Source organism: Panthera uncia, chromosome B1 (genome assembly GCF_023721935.1).
Source record: "Panthera uncia isolate 11264 chromosome B1, Puncia_PCG_1.0, whole genome shotgun sequence".
In the NCBI taxonomy this organism is placed as follows: domain Eukaryota; kingdom Metazoa; phylum Chordata; class Mammalia; order Carnivora; family Felidae; genus Panthera; species Panthera uncia.
In genome coordinates this window covers 131,574,796-131,599,763 of record NC_064811.1, presented here as the reverse complement: position 1 = coordinate 131,599,763, position 24,968 = coordinate 131,574,796, and the positions used below count along the sequence as shown (strand labels likewise).

Genomic DNA, 24,968 nt, shown 5'->3' with positions numbered 1-24,968 from the left:
GAGGAGCGCAGCTGCCGGGGCAGGCGTCGGGGCTCAGCAGTCCCCGTGGGATCTATCCAGCAGCCCGACAGCGCGCCCGGGGAAACAGCGTGTTCTCTGTGGTCAAGGTACCACCAGGCGCGCAAGGTGGGGGGAGGGTGGAGGCGGAGGGACAGGGAGGGCTTCTCTTGAAACACCCAAGACTAGAACCCTCCGAACCTAAGGGAGCTCCCTCCAGTTCCAATCACCACTCCACCTCCCTAGTGCGCACACTTTTCAATGCCTTTCGGTCCCTCTTCAGCCCCCCCCCCCAACACACACACTGCCAGCGGGGGTCCCCGAGATTGCAGCCACTTTCTCCCTACGCCGTCACACGCACGCGCGTGTGCAGTCACTCACACCCACACACTGACACACTGAAACACACACGCCACACTCACACTCGCGGGCGCTCCGCGTGCGGCATCCAAAAGACATGAATATCCATTACTTACAAGCATTGGTGACTGCGAAGCTGTTTGCTACCTCCAAATTGTCGATGTGGGGAGTCAGTCTGAACTCCGAAGTGGAAAACTGAACCATCCCTACCCGAAATGCACTGTATTCCTGATCGGCGCCCCTGGGAAATAGCCCCCCTGCAAAGAACAAACACCAAGCAGGAGAACAGTGTCAGTGCCAGAGAAGGAAAGGAGGGGAGCCCGCTAGCGCCCAACAGCCCAGGAGTCTCTTATTCAGCTAATAGGCCGGATAAACACATCAACGGACTCGGGCAGCGGGGAGCTGATCGTCCAAATGGTAGTTAAAGGGTCAAGGCACAGATGAGAGTCTGAGGGCAAGGTAGGTGGCCAGAAACATTAGCCTTTCCTGATAATCACAAGGTTTGCATTCAGACCCTCTAGAGAATCTGAACAAACAGGAAAATGTTGTTTAAGGCAGAATTAATAAAATTTGGAGATCAGAAATGAGAACACCTTTTCCTCTTTTGCACCAAAGCCAATATACATGCTAAGAAAAATATGTATATTCTAGGCAGTTTAAATCTGGAATGCAGTCAAGGTATGACATAAGTCTACATGACATGAATTAATTTGTCCACTGTGAACAAAGATTACCACCAAATTATGCACAATTCAAAAGCAGAGCACAAAGGGTACCTACCTATCTGTATGCTGTTAGAAGAGACACCAAAAATCAGTCCCCATAAAACAGGAGAAAGGAGGGCAGATATATGCATAATCTTTTGCATTTCCAAGAAAAGTAGAGCATCCACAAAATACCCCCCTTTTTTTTTCCTTTTCCTCCTCTTCCTTCTTTGGCGGTTTTCCTCAGCAAATTAGATCCTCTGCATTTTGAGACAGCAATTTAGCACCAAGCTGCTAAAAACGTGAAGTGGAGGCAGAAGGATTCCTATTTCCCAGGTCCTGCTGGTGGCTGCTGATGTCCTGCGCCCTGTCCCTGCTTCCGAAGTCCGGAGGACTGGCTGGATGCAGTTTTCAGCGGAGCTGCCGCTGTGGTTCCAGTGCCTTAGAATATTCAGCACCCTCCCATGCACTCACACACACTCACCCTCTCTCGCGCTCTCTTCTCCCTCTCCCCTCTGTCTCACACACGCGCGCGCGCGCGCGCGCGCGCACACACACACACACACACACACAGATACACACACACACACACACACACACACACGCAAGTCACAGAGGAGCAGGCAGCCCCGGGCGCGCGTGCGCGACTCGCGGCAGGCGGCTGGCGCGCGCGTCCCACCCCTCCCCCGCACCCCACACCCCGCACTGCCCTGGCAGCGTCGCGTGCGCCGAGCTGAGAAAGCGCGGCTCAGAGCCGGGCCGCCACGATCCCTGGGCTAGACCTCGGGTCTCGCGAGCTGTCGCGCCCATCGAGCGCTTCCGCCTTTCAGCACCGAGGACAGCGCCCCGCTCCTAGCCCCGTGCTACCTTTGTGCCGCCGCTGCAGATGCCGCTGAGATGCTCCAGCCTGGACCAAACGCAGCAAAGCTGATTTCCGGCTGCTGTGCAGAAGCCGAATTGCTAATTGTTGCCGGTGAAGCGTCCTCTCACCAGGCCCTGCTGTTTTGCATTTAAAGTCATTTTTATTTTCATTTTCTGTAGCCTGTGAAAACTCACCTAGCAATATAGAAACGCTCTCGTACACCTTACCTGACCCAGCCAAAAAGCAAACAAGAAGACAGAACACCCGTCGAAGAAGTGTTCAAAAATTGGGAAGTTTTGCCAAATGTGAGATAGCCAGCACCCAGAGGAAAAGAAAAACAAAATTCTATCTTTAAAGGCTAAAGTCTCTTAAGAGGAAATCAAGATTGAATTTTTGAGATACTTTGCATGGATATCTCATCTTTAGAGTGTATTCCACTTGGTCATCATGCCAACTTGCAGAGCCAAATGAGTGCAGGTCTTGCAGACTTCACTGCAGATTCCCTCCCATAGTAAAGACATGTAGACTTGGCTCTTTAGAAGAAGCCCTTTCTTTACTGAAAGCAAAAGACTCCGTTTCAAGGAACGGCTCATAGGAGAAAGAAATTAGAAGATGAAATAAATCTAAAAAGTCCACTGAGCTGCAGAATCTTCCCCAGGGACATGGTGAGAAACCAGATATTCCACAGTGTTATGGCCCTGAGTTTTGAGAAATCACTGCTCAAAGAAAGTAAGCTAAGCTTTCATCACCTCAAACCCACGGAGCTCAAGATCACTGAGAAAGAAAGATGAGGTTAGGGATTAAAAGTTTGTGAAAAGAGAGCTGATAGAGTATGGAAGACTAGACTTCCCCCTGTGGAATTTATGCACTTCACAAGTGCCAAGCAATTGCCTGGGAACCTGCTCTGGCAACTCCTTCTGCTGCCTCAGAAATTCTTAAGTTTTACAGCTTTTTTGGTTTAAACAAAGAAATAAAGGAAGGCTGAGTACAAGGGACTATTTCCAGGAAACAGGTGATTGGAGCTCACAATACTAAAGGAATAACTTGGTGATATTTCAGAATGCCAGGAGAGTTGGTCTATCATGCTGCCTTCCTGTGCAATTGCCACATTAATATCATTCCTACAGCCTCCTTGTTGACTGTTATCTTATACCTTATCATTCCAGGCCTTGATTTCCCCATTTTAGAAATGAGAAAGATGATCAAAGTGGCCTCTGCGGCTCTCAAATCCTATAATTCTGTGATACCAAGTTATGGTCTTTCCCTGCTTTTGATTTTAGATATTTATTCCTAAGCCAGGAAGCAAAATATCCATAATCTATTACTAAGCTTATTGCTAGGCTAAAAATACCTCCCTATTTGATCACCAAGAATTTATTTTAGTCTGTTAATAAACAATTCGCTGTATGCAAAATAGGCCCTGTGAATTAAAATGCATTGAGCTTTTTAAAAATTAAATAAGAATAAAAATAGTAAAACAGATATAAATAAAAATATATCCAAATTTACAATACAAAGACTAATTAAATTAGTCTTATCTATTCAATCCCTAGTTTTGAGGTAAGGCACAAAAAATGATTTGAAATTATTCCCTATTTGAAATATATGATATATATAAAAGATATATAAATGAATAAATAATATCTCAGAGCAAAATAAAAAATACCTTTCCAGCTATTTTCTTTTTTTTTCCTCCATTCCATTTTTTCCACAAGAAGAACTTCAATTTCATAAAAGTAATTTGGAATGAAAACAGAGAGGGAAAGGAGCTTAAATGTGGAGAAACTGTGATGTTTAAAGTATAGATCAATGTAAATTGTTTATTTCTCTCAAAAATGTTTCAAAAACTATTTTCATCCTAATCTGTTTCAAATTCATAGGCAAAGATGAACTCAAAATTACTGAATTACTGTAAAAGCGAATGATATAAAGAATTTGCTGAATCATAGATAATTTTCCCTAGTAAATAATGTAAGAATTTGGGTTAAATATTACAGTTTAATAACAAATTATAATTCATATATAATATAGAAATACAAAGCTAGTAGGCATTACTTATAATTCAGCTGCTATTCTATTAATGTGTCTTTCACAAAGCTGTTATGTATGTACATTTCACAACATAGCTGAATACATTTCCTGCAATGTTAGCATCATTGTATCAATATTATCATTCATGGAGCTTTTTCTAATTCACTATAATATTTATACAGCTTATATTCTTCAAGCATAGAATACTGTCAATATAAATGTAATAAATTTAAATTGACTGAAGTATATAGTTATAAAAATGCATGAAAAATATTAGAATTTATTTTGAGTACTTAGAAACTTCTCCCTTCAAAAATATAACTCAAATTTATCAGTAATAAAATCAATTTTTAAAATTTCAAAACTGCGAGATCTATAGTTGAGTACCATACTCAAAGAAACAGAATTTGCTGTTTTCTGCCCTCTGCTGTTCAACTTTGGTAATTATCTAGAACATAAGTATTGTTTCTGAAACAAGGGTAAGTTGCGTTAAAACATGGAAGAAATAAAAATGCTACTTACCCTATCATTTGTGTGTTTGCTCGGTTGGCTGTTATTGTTGTTCCTTTTGCATATGTTTGAATGTAATTTTTAGAATTAAGGGTAGAAATGAGATGTAAAATTTCAATTTCCATTTCACTTACTCTTTGTTTCAACATGGGAAACAATAGTTTTCCTTTTTAAATCTGCTTTAAAATGCTGAAGGATATTATATATACTACCCATTCTGCACAGTTTTAATTTGCATTCCATAATAAAAGGCTTTGCCTAAAAGAAAGGAAAGTCATTGTGTGTGGAAGAAGGGTGTGATAATTTTTGAATGACTGCTAGAGCAAATTTTAGCTGATTTCATTATCAAAAGTGGATTATAAATGTCAGCCCCATACTTCCTATTGGCAAAGTCTCACCAAAGTGGAGATCATCGCCTTTCTTCCTATTGGTTCTCTGGAACTGTCAAAATCTAGGCCATCTGAAAGGCTTGGATGCAACTCAACAATAGAAAGGAAAGAAGGCCCATGCTAGTTTTATCAGAAGGTAGCAAAGTTTGCTTCCTGCATAAGGAACCCAGGTTCCAGACATGAGACATTACTGGCTACAACAAACCAAATAAAGAAATGGAAGAGAAAAGCATAAGGATTTTAATCACTCAGAACTATAAATAAAAGTTTCAGTTCGTGGAGTGCCTGGGTGGCCGAGTTGGATAAGCTTCCGACTCTTGATTTTTGCTCAGGTAATGATCTCACGATTCATGAGATGGAGCCCAAAGTCAACGCAGAGCCCGCTTGAGATTCTCACTCTCCCTGTCTCTCTTCCCCTACTCCATTCATGCACACTCTGTCTCTCTCTCTCAAAGTAAATAAACTTAAAAAAAAAGGAAGTTTCAGTTCTCTAATTAAGATAAAGAATAACATTAATATTAATAGTTATACCAGATTAAGACCACATTCTTTTCTTTTATGCACCAAATTATAAATCACTGATTCAATAAGATCAATTACACAATCCAAAACGTATATGTAAAGGTACACAAGTTAGGCTTTTGTACCTTTCAATTTTGATGAATTTAGAATGTCCAAAAATGAAAAGAAGTAGTTTTCATTTTGGGGTGTTTATGAGATTTGATTATATGGATTTTAATGAATTTTACCTTAATAGACAACAATCTTGTACCAAGAATATTTATTGGAAAACAGTATTTCAATTCATTCATTAATTCCACGAACTATAAGGAACTACTATGTTCCAAATAATGTGGTTGACACAGTGGATAAAAAGATGACCCAACAGAAACTTTTTTCAAGAAGTTCCCAGACTTCATTCAAGTAAGCCAATAATTAAGACCATATAAGAAGGGCAATCAAAGATGAAATAAGGAGGCATACGTTTAAGATAATATGGTGAGGCAAAGAAAAATCTATTATGCACATTTTTTCTTGGAGCTCAGAGAGAAGACCAGTCCCCAGTGGCTGACACCCGAATTGAGTCCAGTAGAGGTTAGAGAGTCCAGTAGGTGAATGGTGGGGAAGTAGCGAGGAGAACACTTTTTTTAATTTTAATTTCAGCTTTATTGAGTTATAATTGACAAAATAGTAAGGTGTTTAAATTATACAAATGTGATCACTTGATATATGTATACATAAATTAAAGGATTACCCCATCAGGTTAATATATCAATCACCTCATATATTTTTATTTATTTATTTTGTAATTTTTTATCATTTATTTATTATTGAGAAACAAAAAGAGACAGCGCATGAATATGGGAGGGGCAGAGAGAAGGGGAGACACAGAATCAGAAGCAGGCTCCAGGCACTGAGCTGTCAGCACAGAGCCCAACATGGGGCTAAAACTCACAAACTTCAAGATCATGACCTAAGCCAAAGTCAGACGCTTAACCCACTGAGCCACCCATTTTTATTTCTTTTGTTTATTTGTTTTGAGAACGTTTAAGTTGCACTCTTCTAGCACATTTCAATTACACAGTACAGTGTTAACAACTATGATCCTCATCTTATACATTAAAACCTCAGACCTTATTTATTTTAAACTTGAAAATTGTATCCCTTTATCAACCTCCATTTCCCCTACCCTCCAGCCCTGGGCAACCACTTGTCTATTCTGTTTCTATGAGTTCACCTTTTTTTCTTTTTTTTCTTTTCTTTTTTTTAAGATTCCACATATAGGTGATACCACCCAGCATTTGTCTTTCTCTATCTGGCTTATTTCAATTAGCATAATACCTTCCATATCAAGATTTAATAATAGTATATTATATATATAATATATATATATATATGTGTGTGTGTGTGTGATATATATATATATATATCACATATACCACCTTTTTTGATCCATTCATGCAATGACACACACTTAGATTGTTTCTATACCTTGGCTAGTGGGAATAATGCTGCAATGAACATGGAAGCACTGATATCTGTTTGAGACAATGGTTTCCTTTCTTTTTGGATATATACCCAAAGGTGGGGTTGCCAGATAATATGGTAGTTCTATTTTTAATTTCTTCAGGAACCTTCATACTGTTTTCCATAGTGGGCTATACTGGTTTACATTGCCACCAACAGTATACAATGGTTCTTTTTCTCCACATCCTTGCCAGCATTTGTTGGCTCTTGTCTTTTTAATACTAGTCATAACAAAAGGTGAAAAGAGAAATCTCATCATGGTTTTGATTTGCATTTCCTTGATGATAAGTGATACTGAGCACTCACATACCAGTTGGCCATTTGTAAGTCTTCTTTAGAAAAAATATTTATTCAGGTCCTGTGCTCATTTTTTAATCCTATTTTTGGTTTTTGCTGTTGTGATGGGTAAGTTCCTTATATGCTTTAGGTATTAACCTCTTATCTAATCTATGATTTACAAATACCTTCTCCCATTCCATAGGTTGCCTTTTCATTTTGTTGATGGTTCCCTTTGCTGTGCAGAAGCTTTTCAGTTTGATGTAGGCCTATGTGTTTATTCTTGCATTTGGTGTCAAATCCAAACAAAACAAAACAAAACAAAACAAAACAAATCATCACTGAGATCAATGCCAAGGATTTTATGCTCTATTTTCTTCCAGGAGTTTTATGTTTTCAGGTCTTATGTTCACATCTTTAATCCATTTTGAGTTCATTTTTTGTGTGTGGTGTAATATTGGGATCTACTTTCATTCTTTTGCATGCAGCAATCTGGTTTTCCCAACACCATTTATTGCAGAAACTATTCGTTCCCCATTGTATGTTCTCAAGTACTTTGTCAAAAATTTATTAACCATGTATACATGGTTTTATTTCTGGCTTCTCTATTCTGTTCTTGTGTCTTTTTTTAATGTCAACTTCATATCCTTTATGTTTATATTATTTTTATTCTTCATTTTGTCAATGCGGTGTATCACATCGATTGATTTGCAGGTGTTGAACCATCCTTGCATCCCTAGAATAAATCATACTTGATTATGATATATGACTCTTTTAATGCACTTTTGAAGTTACTTTGCTAATATTTTGTTGAGAATGTTTGCATCTATGTTTAACAGGGATATTGGCCTGTTTCTTTCTTGTAGTGTCTTTGTCTGGCTTTGGTGTCAAGATAATTGTACCTTTGTAAAATGAGTTTGAAAGTGTTCTCTTTTCTTCTGTTTTTTGGGGTTTTTTTTGTTTTGTTTTTGGAAGAATTTGAGGAAGCTTGGTATTAACTGTTCTTTAAATGTTTGGTAGAATTCATTAGAAAATTTCATCTGGTCTTAAACTTTTCATTGTTGGAAGGTTTTTCATTACTGATTCAATCTCTTTAATGGTAATAGATCTGTCCATATTTTCTATTTCTTCATAATTCAATCTTAATGACCACTATTTTGAATTCCATATCGGGCAAATCCTTTGTCCCCCTTTCACTAACTTCTGTTCCTGGAGATTTATCTTGTCCTTTTATTTGGCAGGCATGTCTCTGTTTATTCTTTTTTTTTTTTTTCTGTCAGTGTTGGTTTCTGCATATTAAATCAAACAGCCACGTTTCTCAGCCTTGAGGGAGTGGTGGACTTGTGTAGAAGATGAACCTTGTCAATCATCTTGGCCCAAGCTTCTGGTCATTTCTCAAATCTTTGTGATTGTCCAAACCACCTTCTACATTCCTAGTGGTTACAGTAGTTGAGAGTATGTCCAACCAATCATTGTCCCAAAGGGGAGGATCCGGTTTGGCACCCAGATGCAAGCTTATTGGAAGCTGGGTCCCCAGGCAACAGCTGGGAAAGTATGTAGTCAAGCCCCTTCCTGGGAGAAACTGGGTGATGGGCATTTTTACCCACTCTTTCTGTGTTAGACCCAGGCATATAGCCATGGGGGTAGGGAGAGTGCTTCTGCACCCATTAAGAACAGCTGCTTCTTTCTTTGCTACAGTTCTGTGGGACTTATAAATTCAAGCCCTGTTGGTTCTCAAAGCCAAGTGATCCACGGTCCTTCCTCTCAGTCAGCAGTCACAAAAACTTGGGACACCAGATATGTGTGCAAGGTCTTCCTAGGATGATACTGGTGACTTGGAGTGGTCTAGAGCAAGAAGGCAATGGAAGAGTCTGCTAGCTTCCCCAGTCTTCAGGGAGGATCTTAGCCAGACCCTAGACTTGTGCTAAATTAAAATGCTGACCTACAGAAAAAAGCTTTTAAAGTACCCAGATGGACTGATTTCATTTTTGCCTGCTCCCTCCATGCAGAACTCTGAGGGGGATAGCTGCAGTCATTGCTCACAGGCCCTTATCACCCCTTATCAACGTTTTTTTTTTTCTTTTTTTCTTTTTTTACTATAGTTTTGAGTCTCCCTGTTTCAAGCCTCATTTGCTTTCACAATTAGATGTTTTGGAGGCCCCTCCCTTAAGTGGGAATCTTAACAGTTAGGGCAACTAAGTATGGGTTCTGAAGCCTTCATTTTGCAGAGAGAAGTGACGAGTTGGGAGTTTCCTCTAATCATATGGCACTGTGATGGGGGGATGGGGTTTATGGCAAGAGTGTGTCTCAGCCTCTCTTGTCCTTTTTGATGGGGATATTTTCCTCATTCACTAGAGGTTTAGGAGTTGCCCAGTTTCTGAACTTCTGTTAAAGATAATTGCTCCATGGGTAGCTGTACATTCAGTATGTTCGTGGAAGAGGGGAGTTCAGAGACTTCCTTTTCACCATTTTGGTTGAATTCAAGAATACTTCATTTAAAAGCAATGACATCAGTAAAAGCATGTGCGTGGTCCAGGAATTCCAAGCAATGCAGTGTTTCTAGAATGGGAAGTATAAGTCAAGAGGTACAGAAATAAGTTAGTTCATGGTAAGAAATAGGTAGTTTATCCTAGGAAAAGGAAACCATTTTGAAAATTTTAAGTAGAAAGATGAGTCCTCGAGATGTTCATTTTAGATAGAACATTCTGGAGGCTGTGTGGAGAATGTATTTATGGGGAAACATATTGAATGTAAAGAGACCAAGTAGGAGGCTGTCTTCATGGTGGGGATGATGAGAATCTGGGTTAAAGGAATAGTAGTATGGGTAGGAATAAAAGGTTAGTTTCATGAAATGTTTAGGATGGAAACTTAGTAGAAATTGTTAGTGAACTGGAATGTCATGTAGGTAGAGGATATGGAGAAACAAAGCCATCTCCTGTACTGGGCCGAGCGTCCAGGACATTACTGTCTCGCCTAAGAATGAAGCATAGAGAACACCAGAAAGAAGATATGGAGGCAGGTGATGTGTTCACTTTTGGGCATATTGGGTTAAAGGGTCTGTGGGACACATCCACTCAAGCTGTTGTGTTAGCACTTGCCACTGATTCTGATACTCATGGAAGAGACGTCATCTGAAGTTTAACTTTGAGACGTTAACGTTATCAGCCTGTGGTGTTTTATATGATAGTTACTGTTTCTTGGAAAAGACATTTAAAACAAAAAATTCAAGGAAGACAAGACGCATGTATACCTTTAAAATCCTGCTTTCACTTAATGTTGATAAATGTACAATCATTTTCCATCACTTGAAGTGAGACCAGGCCATTACCTTGACCATGGTTCCCCTACATAGTTTCTCCTATTAGTCTCTTTAAAATGGCATAAGAATTTAAGAATACTTTTGAAGAAATCTGAATACTAAATCCTTTCATATTTTTATGATTTTTTCTCATATTTTATGATAGTCTTATTCACTCTTAGCTAGAATAAAATTTTTCACTTACTTGCATTACTGTTTCCTTACAGAACATCCAGTATGGTTTTCAACAATTCTCTTTCCACATGTCATGAATTTACAAAGTATCTTAACCAAATTGCCTAATCACAGTATCAAATTCAACTGTTATAAAATGTTTTATTTTTCTAAAATACACCTGACTCTCACTCAGTGTGTGACAGCAGAAATTAGAAGGGCAAGCTGCTAGCCAAAAGTATTCAGCAGGCCTCCACTTGTGCTTTTTACATAATGTAAGAGGGGACAAAGGAGAGAAAAAAAGAAACAAATAGCATAAAACATAGCTACAACCACTTCTAAACCAGTAGTTGGTTATGAGACATAAATAGGTAATCACAGCCACTTTTTCCAAACACTCCTTCCAAATCCCTGTTACTTTAGTCAGCACTTCAGCAAGACAGAATTTTTACTTGTTGTGTGATCCAAATCTTCATTCCTGCAGGGTCTGAATCCTTGATGTGCTTGTCTTTTTGGGGGGGAGGGGTGTGGGGGTTCCTACAGTTTTCTTTTGTCTGATTACTGGACAAGAGAATACTAAGAGGAACTATAGTGAGTAGTGACCTCCTCATCTACTCCATTGCATAGCGCCTTTCCCCTCCAGTCCAGTACGTACCATTTCTATTTTGCAATAATGTGCTGCTGTGCACGTATAATTCTGTGATACAATGGTCAGATGATGTCTTTTCTCCTGTATGGGGAGATCAAGTTGTAAAATCATGTGGTATCCTCTGGACAGAAGCTTAGTATGTACCAGGGCCTAGTGGCAAGTCAGAAGCTACTTGTAAGATGGAAAAGAAATGCCAGCAGAGGGGAGTAAGGCCTTACTTCAAATGTTAGGCATCTGTGCTGAGATTCCCTTACTGGAACTTGCCATATTCTCTGTATCAACATCTCTGTCCGCCCCAGACACTTCAAATACCACTGTGTCTACTGGGTCTTAAGACTTAAATGTCAACTTGCACTGCAGACTCAAACTGCCATTGTAGTTTATTTCTTTCAGTCCAATTGGCACCCTTATAGCTTAATACTAGTAAATGTGTCAGAGCAGTATGCCCAAATGTGGTACACGTTGCCTGCAACATCCAGACAAGTCTACCAAGCCTTGTTTCTTTCTTTGTGGTGAGTGATAAAAACATGACTAGCCTCAGACTACTGGATGCTTGAAAACTTCTACCTTCTGAGGGGTTTATCTCCTGCACTCTGTCATATATATATATATATATATTTACTATGGCTCTACATGGCTTACTACTTCTTACTTATCAGGTCCAATTAACATCGTGTCATCAATAAATGCAGCAAGGTCAACTTCTGCCACAGAGTCATACCCAGAGCAGTCCCTGTACCTCTCTTGAGGATATAATGGGATAAATATTATTGGGCGTATATGTTATTATTGGCCTGGAGACAATGAAAGATGTTGGAGTGAGAGAGAATTGGTTTCATCCTGGGGATCAACTGTTCCATGCACACACGCTAACTTTTGTTTGCTTTTTTTTTTTCCCCCACATAGGAGATGGCTCCCTTGCAGAGTTAAAAGGTTTGCTTCTGCTTCTGTTTACACAGAAATTCTGAGGAATTCAAAATTTATAGGCTCCCGACCTCATGTGGAGTCTGTACAAATGTGTTTATTCAATGCACCAGAGTTCACTCCTTGCCTACCAGCACCATTATATTAGAGACAATATAGTCTCTTACACTGGACTGTAATATATACTTGCATATTTACCACTTAATATAGCATCTATATCTAATTGGGAGAGCACCTAATTGTTTATTAAGTTTCCTCAAGCCATAAATTCCCTGCTACTATAGGACAAGAGGGACTCATTTAAAACTTCAAAGAGGCCTTTCAATTCTCTATGCATATTCCTAATTGCATGCTCATAGGTTTTAATTTCTCGTGTCTCCTGTGTTTGTTATCAGGGGCCATAGAAAGAAGCCAGATGTCTCCAATATTTCAAGTCATTACTGTTGTCATCACAACAAAATGCCAAAGTTACCTGATTTCCCTCCAGCCCCACTTCATCCTGTGCTATCATCAATGAAAATATTCATAATCATGATGGCACTAGCTGCCATAAATCACCCAAGTTCCATTCCTCCTCCCTTGTAAGGAGCACATCCCCTGTTCCTCAAATATGTGGGCAATCTAATACTTGAATCCCACTGTGAAGTTTATTTCCTAGGACCTTTTGTGACATGAATTACTCTATATCTGGGTCCCAGAAGAAAACAGATGACATATGCCAAAAGAATGGTCCAAAGATAGTCTACTTACAAAATGTGTGTGAGTAGAGGAAACCACAAAATTCACCACATTAATCCAGGGTAGTAGCATCAGGGCTACTGACATCCTTAGGCTAAAAGGAATGAAGGAGGAATCCCATATCTGAATCCAGAAGGAGAGATCAAAAGAAGAAGGCCATTTTGAATGATGCCATAACCTTTGGTTGAAGGACACAGATCAGCTGAGGTGACCTATCAGAAGGAAGACAGAGGAAGAAATATTCCAACCTCACTCTGCTTTCTTCTTCAAATCACCTGACCAGGCTCCCTGTTGGCTAAAGTCAACTGAAAGTCAGAGTGAGGGAAGCCACTGATGCAGCTCATACGGGTCAGCCGCCTAGAGCAGAAAGCAGGACAGAGAAAGAGAATAAAGTTTAAAAGGAAATGCAAATATGTGCAATACACATTGGCCATTCTTTCTTACGTTAAATTTTCTTTTTTTGTTTATTCGTTTTTGAGAGACAGAGAAAGACAGAGTGAGAACACAGGAGGGGCAGAGAGAGAGGAGACACAGAATCCGAATCAGGCTCCATGCTCTGAGCTGTCAGCTCAGATCTCGATGCGGGGCTCGAACCCATGAGCCATGAGATCATGACCTGAGCTGAAGTCAGACGCTTAGACGACTGAGCCACCCAGGCATCCTGACTTTCTTTCTTAAACTTAATGAAGATTCACATAAATGATAGAATATCCAATGAACTGCTAGGCAGAAATACCAAAAAATTGTGTTTCATAACAGCTACTGATGGGGAAGACATTGTCTTTCATTACCAATAGTTGGCAAGTTGATTGTGTCGGTGACTTTGCAAGACCTCTTAGAGGAAAGATGGCATAATGTCTGACCTGAGTTCAGATATGCTGATTATGCCTTTAGAGAGAAAAGAAAATAATGAAGACGGTGATCTCACGAGAGTCTCTCTGAGACAGTATGGCACAATTAGTGCCATCTTGGATTACTCTCACCCACTTCCTCTTTCCAAATCTGCTTGGATCATGATATGACTACATCAGAATGAAGATCCAAGGAAGTCTATGTACTGTGGCAGCTTGAGATTTTGTCATTATGGGAACATCTTACAGAGTACATAGATTTTCTCACAATAGTACCAGCATCAGTGTGGGGTTGAAAGGTACATCACAAAGTGGCTTCATAAGGATCAGATATCAATGAAGGATCAGACCTGAAGGACCTGGGAGGACTATGAACACACATGAGAGTAATCCATAAGTTCCCAGAAGACAGAGGAGGAATTTATTGGGGGCTAAGTTACTATACTCCATAGGAGAAGTCAAGAGCCAGTGAAATTTTGAACATTAGCATTACAAATTACCCATTTTCAGTACACAGCCTGAAGAGACCTGGAAAAACACAATTGTGTTATGCTGGTCTCAGCCTGTCAATAACCATTGTTGTGTTTAGACCAGCCTTTGTGATTCCCACTGACTGCAAAAGACCCTTCAGCAATAACCATCAGGAAATGGTTAAAAAATAAAGGTTCATTACTTACAAGACTTGGAAATCACATAACACAGCTGGGGTCACAAAGGGAGGTCAGGGGTAGAGGGAGAGAAAGAGAGAAAGCACACAGGACTTAGGGTTCTGCTTTTATTGGGATCCAGGATAGGGGCCTAGAGTTTCACAGACTCATTCTTTATTGGTGACTTTAACACATTAAGGCAGGAATTTAACACACTGAAAGAGAAAAAACAAGTTGCCCAAATGCTCAGTTACCAAAATCAGCCAAGATCTTCGAAACAAAGGAGCCTCAGTAGGGGGAGGTGGCCTGGTCCTTTATCTAGTTGTGTGGCTGGCACTGTGTTTATTCAAGATAGGCTTTGAAATGAAATGCCTCTGCAATGAAAGCTTAAGTCAACCACTTGCATTAAAACACAAAGAAACAGAACCTGTCATGGCTTCCACTACACCAGTTTACACTGGTTCAGATCCATTTTCAGAGGATTGATTAGCTTTCCTCTAAGACCAAACCAGACATTAGTCCCATCTTCTGAAATTACTTTCTATGATGTAACTTTATGGATAGGAATATAATCCTAGTTTAATACCTAGGAAGGCCATGAATTTGCTATTCTTTTCAACACAGACTAATAAGTGTAAAAAAAAATTACCCTCTGGTAGCCTCTCTTTCTGGAATGTAGCAAACAAAATCCACGTGTCACTTTTTTTATAAGAGCAATTATCCTTAAGGGGTTTTAAAACAACCAACTCAAATCAAATAATATTAAAGAAAAATCGTCTAAATTTGGAAATATTACATGGAAAATAATAAGTGGATGGAATATTTGGATAGTATTGTGCAAATACCTATGATATTTGGTCAATTTAAATTCCTTATATACTTAAATTTTTAATTTTATTGCTCAATTATGTTTTCATCCATTCAACAAGTATTTATTGATCACCAATGCGCTGAGTACTAGAGAAATCAAGGTTCATATGGCAGATTTTGCCTTCAGGGAGCTCACATTCTAGTGAGAAATACAATTGTATTTAAGTGATAAAGTGTTATATAAAGTTACTTCTTTTCTAAGGAGAAGAGACATGATTCAAAAGATGTATAAAATGCATTTATCTTTCCAGAGTATTGTGGAAATGCAAAATTAGAAGGACTTCAACTGCAAAGCCTCTACTAGTTTCTACTACAAAAAGTTGAGTCTCAACTTGGTTAATATTTTATTTAATAAAGCACTGTAGTCCTTGGATATGCAAAGGGGGGAATCTACAGCTAAGAGGCTGAGAAAGATAAATTCTCCTCCTCCTCCTCCTCCTCTTCTTCCTCCTTCTTCTTCTTCTTCTTCTTCTTCTTCTTCTTCTTCCCCTCCTCCTCCTCCTCCTTCTTCTTCTGCTAAAGGAAGGAAGTTGAATTTCCAGACGATACCCAATATAAGTGACCCAGCATGACTTACAGCATGGTAAGAGCCAGCATCTACAGAGAAAGTGGCCTGACATTCCTGGGAAAGAAGACACAAAACACTTATTTAAAAAATTGGGGTCTAAGATTCCATGTTAAGTTGTACTGGTGGGATGTAACCCTCCCTTTATCCTAACCTCCAGTGAAACCTTTCTATGGAGATTGAGTTCCACTTCTGCATCAGCAGAGAGCAGAAAACAGTTACCACAAGGATGTTGGATATTCAAAAGAATATCTACAATGCTGTCACACATTTTAGAAAACCTGTTTTTCAAAAGGGAAAAACCATGTAACTATCAGAGACTGAAGACTAAAGAAAAAATTAATCAACTTCAATGTGGCAATGCTTAAGTTTTTATATCTGAATGAGTCAGGAAGAAATAAGAGTTCCCTTTTTAAAAAAAAGTAATTTTGGTTGCTATGTCTGTGAGTTTTATTAGAGATAACAACAAAAATTCCAACACCAACTGCCTTGAAAATAAGATAAATGTATTAATTCATAGAACTGAAACACATGGGGTGCCTAGGGAGCTCAATGGGTTAAGCATCCAACTCTTGATTTTGGCTCAGGTCGTGATCTTGTGGTTCATGAGATCAAACCCACATCAGGTTCTGCACTGACAGCATGGAACCTGCTCAAGATTCTCTCTCTCCCTCCGCACAAAAGCCAGGTATTAATGGAGTGTGTGGGTACTCTTAACAATAGGAAGGAGGGAGAAAGAAATGGTAAGCAGAACATTGTATAAGTTGAACGTTGTATAAACTCTGGTAACACTGTAAACTCACTCAGAATAACATCATTTGCTACTACATATACTCCTTTAGAGAATTTCACGGTTATGAAAGTAGTGTGAGGCCGAAATAAACTCTAAAGTATACTGAATGCCCCTTCTGTTTTCAGCAGTTTTAGAATGTCGTAAATATTTTTGTGTCTGACACTGCTAATGAGTTCCATAAAAGAAATTTTAGCCCACAAACATCCTTGTTCAGCACTCTCTTTTTTGGCAACAATAATTAGGTTTTTTACCTGACTGTGCTAAAATACATCATGGTTGGATAGCTATTTTGAAAAATTAAAATAAACAAAATTGTATTCTGTTATAACAAAAAAAGATGAGATTTTTGTTTTAGTTGTTCAGTTGTTTTGTTTGCTGGCTTCTCCCCACTCCAGCATTAAAATAGCAGTGTCTGACTGCTACACCACCCATGACACATTTTTGCCACTCTCTCTTTTGTGTAGACAAATGCAAAAATCTGTCACTGGCAGTATACAGTTAGATATTGATTTTTTAATGCTGGAGAGGGGCAAGCAGCTAAAACAAAAATCTTGTCCTTTTTGTTATGATATAATAAGTTTTGTGAATTAAGCTACTTGCTTTTCAGTTATAATAAATTCAAGGAACGGGGAGAAGGCTCAGTTTAGCTAGATTCTAGTTTCTCCATAGATTAGCAAGAGAATTTGGGTCTAAAGAAGCCATATATAGCCATGGTATTCTTTAAATGGTGTGTTTGTATTTACTATTTGATGTATTTGGTGTGTAAATTTCACAGCGGCTGTTAAAAATCTAGCAATATCTCAAAATTATTTTATAAGTCGCCCCCAAAATATGTGCAACAAATCTTAATTATCATCTAATGGAATGATAGGCAGGATGATCTCCAGGCTCCTACCTCTCATTTTAGAAACATGATTTTATTATTCAGATACACAATTTTGTGTTCACATTAGTGTGTATAATTGTATTACATATAGGAGTAATACCTATTTACTCCATTTATCTTCCTAAAAAATAAAAAAAATACATATATTTTGTCCTGTATGTTTGAAAACAGTTATCTTTATTAAGTACCTGCCATGTACCAGATACTAGAGGTTAAATATTTTGCCTCATTTTATGTCCCTGTAACTCTATTTGGCACAATGTTGTGTTAAAGAGGAACGGACTTGGCCCTGAAATTTAAGTAACCTTGAACTAGTAAGTGATAGAGCAAGGATATAAGCATAGATTGTGTCTAACTCCAAGAACTATGTGTGATCCACTGTTCCATAAGGCAAAACCGTAAAAAAATCATAGTAACGAGGAATAAGATGTGATTCTCAATTTCTGCATTGTGCGTGCAAGCAATCACGCACACCAGCCCTCACATATGCTTCTTCCTACTATTTCATTCATCATCAACTTGTCCACCTCATATTAGTTGAATTCCTCATCAGTGCCAGGCAAGAGACTGTGGGAAATACAGTGGTAGACAAGTCAGATGAGGTCCCTTCTTATTATAAAAATTGATTTAATATTTTCCTATAATTAGAGATACCAACGATAATAAGTTAACATACAAGTTTGCAAAATAGTTATAGACTGTGATAAGCAACAACGACAAAAAACTAAGCAGACACACTATGATAAAGAAAGACCTGTTTTTTTAAAAATGGTCATCAGAGAAGCCAAGTTGAAGCTTTTTTATGAAGGAGTACGAGCAAGAACTGCATCGTTCAACATACTTACTTCCAAATTCACTTAAGGGTTTAAGCATTTGAAAAGAGAGGCACACTCCAAGTAAATGGATTATTGTTCCAAGATATCCCAGCGATTGTCCATACGGCAAGATAATGTGCTATTTCCCTCTGACCTTACAGCTGAAGAATCCCTTTAAAACTCCCTAATGGAAATAGAGAAGAAAATACACCCTCACTTCTAAGTAGACTATGCAGCAGAGAATATAGCATGGATTTAATCTGATTTACAAATAAGATTCTCCAGACAGTGAGGGTGGGAGGTTGAGTGTGAAAAGGACATGTTTGGTATTATTTATTGCTGTTGTTTATATTGAGGTCAACAGGTTAAAACACTTAAAGCTTATCTGTGCTTTTCTGAAGCATGTTGTAGAGAATTCTAAGCCTGCATCTGAGTTCAGCAGGAAAGGTGCCATGATATGTGCAATGGAAATAATAAGTGAGAGCAATGGAAGTCATAAGAGGGCCTGGTGGCAAAATACAACCCATTTGTCATCCCTTTCTAAGACATAAATGTTACCCAGAAGTATGACAAGAATTGGATGTTATTAGTTAGGTATCTTAAGTCAGATTTCCTAGAAGCATACCCTGGGCCAAGGATTCAAATGCAAGTGACTTATGAAGTATTTCCAGGGGAAACTAGGAAAGGAGCAAGGAGCCAGAGAGGGTAAAGGAATAAACCAAGGGGAATGCAACTTCATGTGAAATCCCAGACTCAGTCAGATCTCTTGGGAGCTCAAAAACATAAGTTCCACTTCAGAGTGAAGGATCTGGAATCTGTTAGCCCATACAGTCCGTCACTGGCATCAGGCAGCCATGATTCAGGAGGAGATGTGAAGTCCAGGCACTTGCAGCTCATCAGCCACCTCAATATTCTAGAGTCATCTTCTAGAGAGCCATCGTCCTCAAGCAATATCTTTGCACAGAAACACATCAAAGCTGAAGCATAGGTCCAAGGAACTGGTACAACGATCTGAGGGGATCTGGCAAATGCACAAGTAAGATCTGCAATGCTACTTAACATATTCTTCAATAAATATGAGTGACAAGGAAGTCAATATAGGAGATGGTGTGGAAAATCGGTTAACAATGAAATAAAAGCTTCTGGACTAAGATGTCAGAGCACATGCCAAAGCCTCCCTGCCCAGGGCTCAAAGCACATATATCCCCATGGGGATGGGAATGGTTCTATGGGAGAAAAGGATGTGCTCTCAAGGGCTCAAGGTTGAAACTGGGAGGGTACACAAATGATGAGTGAAGAAAATTAAGGTAGAGATAGAGCTACAAACTGGAAATTGTGGTTGGGTAGATTATTCTGTGGCTTCATTGCCTATAACTATGCACTTAACTGGGATAGGTGTCTTATGTGAATGAGACATAGGAATGATTTTCACAAGGCATATAAATTTAGACTGCCTTTGGCCCAATTTAAATTGTCCCCAAGAAGCAGGAGCTTGGGAATTATCTGAACTCTCCTCAATAGTAAGCATTATTAAGCAAGATAAAAATCCAGAAGGGCAGGAAGTTATCATTGCTTTGATGAAGGAACTGGTTGAAGTAAGATTTTTGCTTCCCACTAACTGCCATTGTAATAGCCCTGTCTAGCTAGTATATTAAGCAGGAACTAAAGGTGAATAGCAGGTTGTTAAAGACTAAATGTGATTAACCCTCTGATTCATTCAGTTTACTTGATGTGTAAAGGCAAACTCTCATCTAGGAATCCTATTGCTTCCTAATCACAAAGTCACCACAAAGAAATCTGAATTTGCACTGGGCTCTGAGCAGAAACAAACATTAAAAGAGTTACTGAGAGTGGTGTCACAAGCAATCCCATCAAACCCCTAGGACCTGGCTGCTCACATTACATTAGAAGTATCTGAAACCAGAATATACTCAGACTAGACCTTTGGCAAAACTTAAATAAGGCTACCCTGCTGAGGCCTCATGGGTTTTGGATCTGAGGACTGCCTAAGACTGCTGTTAATTCTAACCTACTTAAAAGGATAGTGTCGGTTTCTTATTGGATGTTAATTAACATTTTACCCACCACAGAAGGGTCAAATAAAGCTAAGGCCAGAAATACTAATGATGAATTAAGTGATGTCATACAAAAAAAAAAAAAAAGAATTAAGCTTTCTAATGGCATTCTGATAGGGAGAGAATAACATAGCAAAGTTCCCCCATAAAATGAAAGTTTAAGAATAGCACAAAGGTGGGGGATTTTCGGTGGGGTATACCACACTCTAATGGACTGTCTCATTGTTCATAGATATTATGACCTCTGAGGAACTCCTTACCCCCATTGCTATCTAGTCAGAATCTTGTTCTCTCCCTACTGATGAAAAAATGCTTGCTGGTCACTAGTGGGAATTCCCAAATTTAGGGAATTTTCAATCTTAAGGAGTTCCCAATCTTAGAGCCATAATGCTGTTTGGAAATCAGCCACAATATGCCCAACAGATGGTAAAACTTTGATGGAAGCAAGCAAGGGCAAGTTCACATACATAATGAATAGAACTGAGAAATGTTTAATTAAAAGCAGAAAAGGAATTAGGCTCGGGTCCTCTAAAGAGTGTTTGAATATTTATAGACTTGGATTGTAGCCAAAGACCTTGCTGTATGGTCAGGCAAATGGACTTTAGATGACTGAACAATAAAAATCACTGCATATAGAGAATTCACTTATAAAATTATCTGTAGGGATTTAGAGGAGGAATTGAATTGGGTCACGTAGATGCTCACCCAGAAAACACTGTTGCTATCTAAGGAGGAGATCAGAAAATGAGGGTAGATGCCTAACTAGCTCATGACTTTATGAACAAGTAGGCATGTGGGTGTTCAGCCCATGTACTCATGGATTGAGAGATGTCATGTCCTCTGGCACCTGATGAAATGACTAATGTAATAAGAAACTGTGCCTAATGTCAATTGGAAAAGAATCAATACCTGCAAATCTGATGCCACTGGATTTCAGCCAGTAGCCTCAGGGGTCTGCAAATGATTTTGACCGTGATTGACACAGATTCTACTCTAGACTTTTCTTTCTTTCCTTTTTTGGGTTTTTATTTTCTTTTCTCTTCTTTCTTTCTTTGTAAGTTTATTTATTTATTTTGAGAGAGAGAGAGAGAGAGAGTGCAAGTGGTGAAAGGGAAGAAAGAGAGAAGGAGAGAGAGAGAGAATCCCAAGCAGGTTCTGCACCACCAGCGCAGAGCCCGAGCAGGGCTCGAACTGACAAACCATGAGATCATGACCTGAGCAGAAGTCGGATGCTAAACCAACTGAGCCTCTTTCTTTCTTTTTTGATTTGTTTCTTTCTTTCCTTCTTTCTTCTTTCCTTCCTTCCTTCTTTTTTTTCTTACTTCCTTCCCTTCTCTCTTTCTCTCATTTTATTTCTCTTTCACTTTGTCTTCTTTCTTTCTTTCTTTCTTTCTCCCTCCCTCCCTTCCTCCCTTCCTTCCTCTCTTCCTTCCTTCCTTTCTTCCCTTTTTCCTTCCTTCCCATCTTTCACAAATATCTTTTTTTTACATTTGTTTTATTGTAGTAAAATACACACAACAAAATTTACCATCCTAACCATTTTTTAAAGTTTATTTATTTATTTTGAGAGAGAGAGACAGGGTGAGTGGGGGAGAGGCAGAGAGAGAGGAAGGCAGAGAATCCCACCCAGTGTCCACAGTGTCAACACAGAGCTCAGTGTGGGGCTTGAACTCACAAAACCAGGAAATCATGACCTGATCCAAAAGCAAAAGTCAGACGCTGAACGAACGGAGCCACCCAGGTTCCCCCCATCGTAACCATTTTTAAGTGTTCAGTTCAGTGGTATTTGATACATTCTAGTGTTGTGCTGCCATCAGCACCGTATATCCTTATTCTTTATCTTATGAAACTAATCCTTTATACACATTAAACAATAGCTCTCCATTCCCTCTCCCCCAGCGCCTGGCAACCACTATTTTACTTTCTGTCTCTGATTTTGACTACTCTAAGTATTTCATGTAAGTGGAATCATACAGCTTTGTCCATTGATGACTGGCTCATCCATATTATAGAAAACATCAGATTTCCTTCTTTTTAAAGGTTGAATAATACTCCATAGTATGTATATAACTCCTTTTGCTTATCCATTCATCTGTCAGTGGACACTTGGGCTGTTTCCACATTGTAGCTATTGTGAATAATGCTGCAATGAACATGGGTTTATAAATGTACTTTGTGACCCTGCTTTCAATTCTTTTGGGTATATGCCCAGAAGTGAAATTACTGCATTATATAGTAATTCTATTTTTAATTTTTTGGAGAACGGCCATACTGTTTTCCATTGTGGCTATATCATCTCACATTCCCACCAACAGTGCACAAGAGTTTCAATTTTCCACATCCTCGCAAACACTTGTTACTTTATTTTTTTAAATAATAGTCATATTAATTGATGTGAGAGATGTCATGGTGGGTTTTGATTTGAATTTCCTTGGTGATTAGGGATGTTGAGCATCTTTCCACGTACTTATTTCCCTTTATGTATCTTCTTTGGAGAAAAGTTTATTTAAGTTCTTTGCCTGTTTTGAAAAAGGTTGTGTTTTTGTTATTGTTGAGTTTTAGGAGTTTTCTATATATTCTGAATATTAGTCTTTTTTCAAATATATGACCTGTAAGTCTTTTCTAACATTCTGTGAGTTGTTTATTTTAGGTTTTTCTACTCCTGAAGCAAACAAACAAACAAACAAACAAACAAAAAACAAAAAAAAAAACTTGGAAAAAACAATTAAAAGTTTGGAGCAACAAATTTTCTACCATTTTGGCTCTCAGGATAAGTAAGCAGTTGACTGCTACAAATAAGCAAAAATGGAAAAGAAAACCTAATGTCATAAGAACTACCATATTTTTAATTTTTAATTCGTATAGACAATGAAAATACTTATTATTCAATACAGATAAAGAGAAACACTTTGAAAGATTGGCTTAGATGTTTAAATAACCTGTTCCTCAGCTCTATAGGTAAATGGATGTCTGAGCTAAAAAAGGCTGATCATGAGGGGTAATAGAAACAAGCAGAAATAATAACAAATGGAATAGGAATTGATAAGCAATTCACGATCCCAGGAAGGAATGCAATCACGATATTTCCACAAGAGTGTCTATTCTTACCAAATGCTCTGACTGGTGGCTAATGTTGGGGAAAAATCCTGAACTTATTAATTTTTTTTGGAGAAGTAGACTTTGACTCTTGTTAATATAGGAGTTCTGACAATGAATTCCACCTGAAAAATTAAGGGGAAAAAGATGACACAGAGTTCCCTGATCACTCAAATTACCTGTGGTTCGCTCCAGCTACTATTCAGCTTATTGTTTTTAGAATATAAGACCATGAGTAATTGAATAAGAACTCTAAAGGAACTCCACACTTGTCACCAATGATGCCAGAGGCTGGCTGGCATTTTTACCTAGGAAGGACTTTTGGATATTCTAATCATATGGAATTTGATGTATTTAAAGTTTAGTTCCAGGAGTCCTGGAGGGTTAGAGTAGTGGGGTATATTTATAGGAACACTGTGGTAAGCCTCAGTTATGGCCAGATACAACAGAACTGGTGGCCTTCATTGTTTTCTTTAATAGTTCAGTACCATGAGTAAAAAGGATATTGTCATTTCTGTGATGCAACTACTTAGAATTGAAAAGATAAAGAAGAAATATAATATTATCCATGGGGGGTGGGGGGAGATGAGCAATGTTACACTTGACTCCTGTATTGTCAGGCTCTGTGAAAAGCTGTACTGTACATGAGATAGGGTTATGCCCACAGACCAGTTGGAACCCACAATTCACTCAACAAAGGCCTCCAGCCTGTATTCTAATTGCTGGTATTATATGCCCATTACGAAATGTGGTTACTGTTAGGAAGAAATGAGAATGATACTGCAATTTTACTGATGTAAATATATCATATATTTACAAATTATGTATCAAATATACCCTTTCTTTATCTGCTACAGTTTTATAGGCAACAGAGGATTTTTAGGCTATAAGTAGAATTAAGTAAAAAACAAATGTAGATGAAGACATCCAGAATGAGAAAGTATTTTGAGAGGCAGGTATGAAAGACCAAGTGATATAATCATCATAGAAGATTTGTCAGAAAAAAATAAATGATTTTCTCCTTAAAAATTAAAAGTGTGTCTGCATGTTTTTTTAATTTGTAATAACTACAGCTGCTGTCACTAAAATTGCTGGTAATAAAATATCAAAGAACTGTGAAATGATATGGTCACAGCATGCTTTGTAGAGAGAATTCCTCTTACACAGTAAATGGTTTTAAAATGGTGGTCAAAGGGGATTAAGAATATTATTATTTAATATAAGATAGTCCATAAAATGAAACATGAAATTTTATGAGAAGTTTCTGAAAAGATGTCAACAAAGTTTAGAAGGTGGACTGAAAAAGAAAAGGTTAGCAGAAGACCTGGAATAGATTCTCTCCCTTTTTGTTGAATGTCCAAAAAAGAAAGGAACATAATCAAATCTCCTTATAAACATACTAGTGGCAAATCACCTGGAAAATACATTAG

General features: G+C 38.4%; 1 protein-coding gene across 3 annotated transcripts in view; it reads right to left on the bottom strand.

Moving 5' to 3' along the window:
- Window positions 1-1,240, bottom strand: part of GRIA2 (glutamate ionotropic receptor AMPA type subunit 2) — a 156,255-nt gene extending 155,015 nt beyond the window's left edge. For 2 of the 3 annotated variants that reach the window (XM_049631221.1, XM_049631223.1), the window contains exons 1-2: window positions 1,138-1,225; window positions 474-614 (exon numbers count right to left, since the gene is read on the bottom strand). In XM_049631221.1, coding sequence (XP_049487178.1) covers window positions 474-614; window positions 1,138-1,225 — 229 coding nt within the window. Of the gene's footprint in view, window positions 1-473; window positions 615-1,137 lie in introns of all 3 variants that reach the window. The other variant, XM_049631224.1, reaches the window with a different exon arrangement.
- Window positions 1,241-24,968: the final 23,728 nt, after the last annotated feature.